At 43.7% G+C, this 8,059-nt stretch overlaps 1 protein-coding gene across 2 annotated transcripts in view; it reads left to right on the top strand.

Annotated features, from left to right (window-relative positions):
- Positions 1-8,059, top strand: part of Usp44 (ubiquitin specific peptidase 44) — a 29,689-nt gene that overhangs the window by 6,725 nt on the left and 14,905 nt on the right. The window contains exon 2 of one of the 2 annotated variants that reach the window (XM_013518470.1): positions 5,792-7,291. In XM_013518470.1, coding sequence (XP_013373924.1) covers positions 5,870-7,291 — 1,422 coding nt within the window. In that variant the 5' untranslated portion in view covers positions 5,792-5,869. The remainder of the gene's footprint in view (positions 1-5,791; positions 7,292-8,059) is intronic. The other variant, XM_005374485.2, reaches the window with a different exon arrangement.

Raw genomic sequence — 8,059 nt, 5'->3', positions numbered from 1 at the left:
GGTTTTTCTCCGGTACCGGGAACCGAACTCACGACCTTGCGCTTGCCAGGCAGGCGCTTTTGCCGCTGAGCTAAATCCCCAGCCCCTTTTTTTCTTTTTTTAACACTGGGACAGGGTCTTACTAAATTGCCCAGGCTTGACTCAAGTCTGCTTTCTCCCTGCTTCAGGCTCCCACAGTGCTGGGATTACAAGGCTGCGCTACCATACCTGGCTGAAAAGAAAATTTAAGATTTCTGACCAGCAGGCACTGTGGCGAGCCTGTAATCCCAGCTACTTGTGAGACAAGGCAGGAGGTGAGGGAGTCTGAGGCTAGCCTGGGTAATTTAGTGAGCCGCTCCTACAAGGGGAAGGAAAGATTTCTAGCTGAGATTCTCGTTAGAGTACATGGATCCTGAGGGGCAGTGTATGTAGGCAGGCTTGGTGTGTGGCATGACTGGACTCTGTCAGCAGAGTCAGAGCTAAGGATAAGTCTTGGTGGTGGACAGTCTAGAACTCATCACTGGACCTCTGTTAGAACCTTGCTGGAGTGATTTCATTGTGAAAAGATGTTTGAGGAGCTGTTAGCATGGTAATGACAGGGCCACAATTCCACACTTCGTATGTCTCACTGCTGGGCAGTTTGAACTGTCCACGAATGACTGTAGTAACCACTTCTACCCCAGTGGTCCAAACCACTGATGGGACAGTCACATGTGTCCCACTGGTGGGCAGTGGGTTAAAATCAATCAGAAAGATACTTTGCATGCTGTGTTATTGTATGTTGGAGAGTTATAATATGACTAAACAAAAGTTATTTTGAGAGAAATCTTGCTGTGTGGCAGCTTTAAGTGTGAAACAGTTTTTAAAATGTAGGAGAATGGTGGTACAGATTATTGTACTCCATGTATTTATCTGTCTCATTCTGAGCATCTTCACTCTATATAGTGCCATTATATAGGTAGAAGTAATTTATCAGAATCTCTGTGGGAGGCATAAATTGTTTCCATTGTGTCATCTCTTTAAAATCAATGCACAGAAAAAATAAACAAATAAATAAAATTTAAAAATGTACAGCGGGCTGGGGATATAGCTCAGCCATGCAGTGCCTGCCTGGCAAGCCTGAGGTCCTGAGTTAGATTCCTGGTACCCCCCCCCCCCGCCAAAAAGAACGTACTGTATAATCATCAGCCAAATGACTGTACTACCCCAGATCATACATCTGCTATTTGCACGTCTGATATGCTGGAGCCAAGTGGAGTTAATACCTAGCTTCACGGTAGTGGATTAGCAAATAAAAAGTGCTGTGAACCTAATAGGAAAATAGGAAGTGTCAGGAGAATACTCCCATCCTTCTTTCCTTTCCTCCAAGCTTTTAGGTTTTTATGTGCTGAGACCCCTCTGGGGAGATCTCCCTGTCTCTGAGCTTTGGCTGCAGGCTGGAAAGTGAACTGGTGTGGGGGGTGCTCCACCACCCCCCTTAGTCATCTTTGGTCCTAGTTTCTCTCCTAAGCAGACAGCGTGTGGCCCCTGCTTTAAAATATTAATCTCATCACCTGTCATTCCACCATTCTTCATTGACATCGTTGGATTTTAAAAAGATTTTTAAGACCCTCTTTTAAAATGCAAATACCCCTGAGAGAGGTCAGACCTTAGTTTTTAGCTAACGTCTCCCCTTACCGTGTTTGACTGAGAAGAATGAAACCCTCACTAAAAATGATCAACTTGAAGGAAACTAGCCTTTATAATAATTTTATTATTCCTAACAACTAAGATGTATGAGGGTCCTATCATTATGTGCCAGGATGTTCTAAGTGCTTTACAGGTACAAGTACGTTTAATTCTCTCAACAACTCTGTTAGTATGTATTACTACCGATATTTTACAGACGTGAAAACTGAGTTACATAAAGGAAAAGTCACTTACGGTACAGAGTAAAAATGCAGCCACTTGTTAAAAATAAACTCAGGCGTTTGGTTCCAAGCATGCGATTCTTCTCCCCTGCTGTAGTGTCTCTCAAGAGGACGTCTGGTTACGATACCACCCTTTTCATCATCCTTGCATCAGATAAAGTCATATTCAGTTACAGAAACCTTTTCTTGTTGAAGGTCAACCTTGGTTCCATCTAAACAGATTTTTAGTAACAACTGCGGTGAAACGGAAATTTCATTCTAACTGAAAGGAATGTATTTGCAGACTTAAAAAGTTGCGGAGAGATTAGTGTGTAACTTATCATATCCTTATGTTTCTGAGCTGTTTTTACTTAAAACTTACACAATTAACTGTTCATTATTTTTAGAGGTTTGAAAATGTTAATTATTCATTTGAAATGTTATTATAATTATTACTCATTTGAAATGTTATTAATAAATATAATCTGCAGTCCCATTACTGAACAGTAACATTTTATATATTCTTGCCAGGCTTTTTCTATTAAGTCTTCTTTTCTGAATGTTGTCTCGAGTGTTAATTCATTCTACCCCTTTTAAAAAATATTTACATGAAGTAATTTTCCTTGAGTGTAAATAAATGACATTTCCCTCATTGTTCCTGAAAGATTTTCAGCTAATTATTATTCATGACCCACCATAAATACAGTGTTTAAATTTTCTCTGCCTTCTTTTTTCAATACTTTTTTTTTTTTTTTTTTTTTTTTGAGAAAGGGACTCACTGTGTAATTCAGGCTGGCCTTGAACTCGTGGCGGTCCTCTGAGTGCTGGGATCACAGGCATGCACCACCATGCCCAATGCATTTCAGTACATTTTGAATGAAAGTAGGAAGAAGACAGCCTTAGATTCTTTCCGTAACCTCCACATCGAATCCGTTTTCTGAGCCAATGTGTGTTAACATTAAATCTACCCCTGCCCCCTTCTTCAGAACTGCTCCCCTGCTACAGCTTTAATTTCCATATGCGCTCTGGATTAGTAGAGTCTCTTTACTCACCCTCCTCCCAGGTCTGTTTGCCGTTCAGCTCTCTCCTTAACATACTGACCTATCATGTCCTTCCCTGCAGAATTCCTCAGGGCTTTGTGTGCCCCATAGATCTGGATCAAGCTCGGGGATGGTGACAGCAAGTAATTCTCCAAATCCCGGCTGCCAGAAAGGGGTCTAGAGTGGCATCGGGGGTGTGCAGGGTTGTACATCCCCTCGCCCCGCTGACCCCCCTTCACGGGGAAGGGCCGGTGCACAGGTCTTCTGGAGTGTCCGCCCTCACTGGGCGTAGTTCTCTGTGTCTAGCAGAATGATGCTAGGTACTCAGTAACCTTTTGGTGGTGTTAAGGATAGGGTGGGAAGACCATCTAGGACCCACATTGCAGTAGTCCTGGTGAAGCTCAACTGTGGCTTGGACCAGGTTCACAGCAGTAGACTTCCTTTTTGTTTTAGAGACTGGGGTCTTGTTACATAGCCCAGGCTGGTCTCAAACTCATGGCGATCCTCCTGCGTCAGCCTCCTGAGTGCTGGGATTACAGGTGTGTATCACCACACGCGGCTGTAGCAGTCAGATTCCAAAGTAGTAGTGGTTTAGGTTCAGCTTGAGGAGAGAGCCACCCATTTCTCTTGAAAGACTGATGTGGAAGGAAAGAGGTCAAGGGTAGGTCCAAGGGTTTTGCCTCAGTACCGTACCCAGGTCATAGGACCCTGGAGTGTATTCATCAGTTATATCCCATCAGCAACTGTTACTGAATACTTGGAGCTCTGATTTGACCAGAGTTCAGAGCTGTGGAAATTTCAAAGGCAGAGAAGTCATCTTAAAATGTCACTTGAAATATGTGTACCAGTGAGGGTTGGGACTGCTTGGTCTTCAGTCCATAGTCAGTGTTCCCAATTGTTCTCAGTGTCTAAAAAGTACAGAGTGAAAGGCTCTTGGTCATAAGGAGGCTTCACATAAAGCGGTAGAAAGGCATCAAAGCTTCACCTGTGCAGTTTCCTGGCATCCTGGAGGGGGCAGCTGCAGGTGCGTTTCATACTGTCTTGTTTGCTGCCTTACACATTTAAATCAGCCATGTTACATATGATCTCAGTTTTCTGCAACTAGGTCCTCACTTGCACCTTGCAGTTTCTATTCAGTTTATGTTCAGTCAATGAAAATCAGTGTTTTATTATTACTATTTTTTAAACAGAGTTCTGTTCATTATCTAAGTACCTGTCGCAGAAGTATTCTTGACTTTAACTGATCAAGAAGCAAGTTCTGAAAAAAAAAAAAAAAAAAACAAGTTCTGGATCAAACATTAATAGGGTTATGTTATTTTTTAAAATAAGAATAAAGCTGGGCATGGCAGCACACATCTTTTTCATTTTTTTATCTTCTTGCCTTTTTATTTTTTAAAAAAGAATAACATAATTTTAAATATGCTTAGACTTGCTATAATGTAAAAGTTAATTATATTGCCGCCCATTTACTATTCTTCATTTCTTTATTTGCATACATATACATTCCTGAGAATATTCAAATACAAAAGCATATTCTCATTTGCCAGGTACAGTGGTGTACACCTGTGATCCCAGCTACTAAGGAGGCTGAGGCAGGAGGAACACATATTTGAGGCCAGCCTGGGAAACAGCAAGACCTCATTTTTAAAATTTATTTATTTATTTATTTATGTATTGTCTTTTTGAGACAGGGTCTTGCTCTGCAGTTCAGGCTGGCCTTGAGCTCACTTTGTAGCCCAGGCTGGCCTCGAACTCGCAACGATCCTCCTGCCTCAGCCTCCCGAGTGCTGGGATTACATGTGTGCATCACCTCTCCTGGCTAAGAACTCTTTTTTTAAAAAAAAAAAAAAGCATTGGGAATATGGCTCGGTGGTAGAGCACCCCTGGGTTCAGTCCCAGGGCCACAGACAACACAACAGTCTCTTCTTTCTTTCTCCCCATGACAAACTGTCAGGTCCATCAGGTCAGAGTATGTTATGTAGTCATGTGTTAAAGTTACTGATTTGTTAAGTGGAAAGTCAAATTTAATGCAATTAAATCAGATATTTCATATGACTTATTTATGTAGATAAAATATAAAGGTTGCTGGGTGAGGTGGAGCACATGTGTAATCTAAGCCCTTGGGAGGCTGAGGCAGAAGGATTGCCACAAGATCCAGAACAGCCTGGGCTCCATAGTGAGTTCAAGGCTAGTCTGAACTGTGTAGCATGACCCTGTCTTTAAAAAAAAAAACAAAATTAAGGCTTATCAGTATAGCTACCATTTATTGAGCACTTACCATAGGTCAGATAAATATTTTATATTTCAGTCATTGAACAATTCTGTTGGAAGTTGGGATGATTTTCCATCTTGTAGATTAGGTTTAGAGAAGTTAAGACAGTTCCTGGAAATCATATATCTTACAGTATGCAGCAGAGGTGGAATTCAGACACATGCATTTAACTGTAATTATGCTGAGTAACTCCACAGAGGGCTCAGAATATTTGTAAGTATTATGGGATATATTTGGGTCTTGGTAAATTTTTAAAACCAGAAGTCTAGTTTTGGAAACTACCTTCAGACTTGGGTAAAGAGGAAGAGATCTTAATCTAGTTGCATGAAAAGTGGCCACTACCCATTTTCACCCCTAGACGGTGGCAGAAAATTAAAAGTTCTGGAGACAGAAAAAGCGTAAAGTGAAATGTACGTTCTTTAAGGACAAAGTAGATGAGAGATTAGGTAGTGGAGGTCAGTGAGAGTGAGAGCTGAGTGTGGTGGTACGACAAGGGGCCCGGATCAGAAGCAGAGCGAACCCATTTATTATTCTTGGGAAAGTACTGTATAAAAAAGGAATATTGGGTTCTTGATTTTATTTTATCAGAGAAACTGACGTTGTTTGCTTAGTTTTCAGATGCCGTGGGCGTGTGAACAGAGGCGTGTCTGGGTTGCGTGTTTCTCAGAGGGACTCCGTGAACGCTAGCGATGGATAAGTGCAAACACATTGGGCAGCTGCAGCTTGCTCAAGACCATTCCATCCTCAGCCCTCAGAAGTGGCACTGTGCGGACTGCAGCACCACCGAGTCCGTCTGGGCCTGCCTCAGCTGTCCGCACGTCGCCTGTGGGCGCTACATTCAGGAGCACGCGCTCAAGCACTTTCAGGAAAGCAGCCATCCTGTTGCGCTGGAAGTGAACGAGATGTACGTTTTCTGTTACCTCTGTGACGATTATGTCCTGAACGACAATGCAGCTGGAGACATGAAGTTACTCCGAAGTACATTAAGTGCAATCAGAAGTCAGAATTACTGTACCACGCGGAGCGGAAGGGTTTTACGGCCTGTGGATACAAGTGGCGACTCCTGCCTCTTCCACAGCGACACCCAGCCTCAGCTTCGGAATGAAGGTCAAATGTGTGCTGCTCTTTGGCACAGGAGAAGGATGCTCATGGGGAGAACCTTTCGGACTTGGTTTGAACAATCGCCCATTGCAAGAAAAAGGCAAGAAGAACAACTTCAGGAAAAAATAGCAAAAAGAGAAGTGAAAAAAAGACAGCAAGAGCTGTTAGGGTGTGAAGGGAGAGCAGAGCTGGAAAGTGCGCCTCCCAGAAAGAGCTCGCGTTTGCAAGGTGTGGCTCACTCTGCTCGCTCTGCCTCGGTGGCTGTGGCTCCTGTTCGGGTCCCCCCACAAACCCCAGCGTCACCAGCCAAGGGGAAAGTCGTGTGTACCTTAGAGCACGGGAGGCTGGAAAAAGCCAGCGACGCCTCCGCTAAACAAAGGCCGGTAGTGACTCCTGGTGTAACGGGATTGAGAAATTTGGGGAATACTTGCTATATGAATTCTGTGCTTCAAGTGCTGAGTCATTTACTTATCTTTCGACAGTGTTTTTTAAAGCTTGACCTGAACCAGTGGCTGGCTGTGACTGCTGGTGACAATACAGGATCCTACAGCCGTCCTTCCGCGGCAGATAGCCTGGTGTATCAAATGAGTGAGTGCCGTGACAAAGACCCAGGCTTTCTTTGCTCCAGACACTCAAGCATATCACCAAGACTAAGTGGCGGGGCATTAAAAAGCGGAAATACGGAACTTATCCAAGCCAGGGAGCCCAGTTCACAGTGTTTATCTCTCTGTCACGAACTGCATACCTTGTTCCAGGTCATGTGGTCTGGAAAGTGGACCCTGGTCTCACCCTTCGCTATGCTGCGCTCCGTGTGGCGGGTAATTCCTGCTTTTCGTGGTTATGCCCAACAAGATGCTCAGGAATTTCTCTGTGAACTTCTGGATAAAATACAAAATGAACTAGAGACAACGGGGAGGGTGCCGGCGCTTCTCCCCACTTCTCAGAGGAAACTTATCAAGCAAGTTCTGAATGTTGTAAATAACATTTTTCATGGGCAACTTCTTAGTCAGGTATGGATCTTTTAAAATCTTATCTCCACCTTGAGGAATCCCTAAAGTGAAGCCTAAAGATGCATGTCCTGTGTACGGCTAGTGTGCCAGAGCTTAGCCCACTCATTTGCAGCTGTCCTCATTGGAAGTAGTTCTACATTCATGGAACCAGAAGCTTTCTGAGGAGAGGAGGGAACAGTTTACTAGGCTCATGATGTTCATTCTCGGAGGGATTAAAAAGGTCGGATCCCAGAGGGAGCAGTGTAGGGATGCTGCTGTCTGGGGAAGGGCTGTGTGTGTGTGCACACTTGAGCAGTGGTCCTAGAGGACCCCAGGAGAGCCAGAGGGCCAAGTCCTGCGCAAGTAGGTGGGGAAGTGTAAAGGTAAACGAAGGTGGTTTCATCCGCAGTGATAACCCTAACGGTCTTCCTTCATTTCTATTGTGAAAAGTAGCAGCAAAACGGGGACTGTCGCGAACTGTTACTAGAGCAAGGCTCCTCCTGCCTTTCCCGTAGCGCACAGCTGCACTGGTTTTAACGAGGTAACTAGGCCTTTATGTCATTTCCTTCCCCTGCATACCTGCTCTGTCATTTCAGCTTTGCATTGTAAAATTTTTATTTTTATACCACTTTTGTAGAATATTGCTTAAGTGTTTCAGATGCAATTCTTTTTTTTTTTTTTTTTTTTTTTTTCCGGTACCGGGAACCGAACTCACAAGCTTGCACTTGCCAGGCAGGCGCTTTGCTGCTGACCTATATCCATGTGAAACCACTCCTGTTATATGCCAAG

Source organism: Chinchilla lanigera, unplaced genomic scaffold (genome assembly GCF_000276665.1).
Source record: "Chinchilla lanigera isolate Chin_1 unplaced genomic scaffold, ChiLan1.0 scaffold00004, whole genome shotgun sequence".
NCBI classification, from domain to species: domain Eukaryota; kingdom Metazoa; phylum Chordata; class Mammalia; order Rodentia; family Chinchillidae; genus Chinchilla; species Chinchilla lanigera.
Note: the sequence above shows the minus strand (reverse complement) of the source record. Positions and strands in the feature narration are given on the sequence as shown.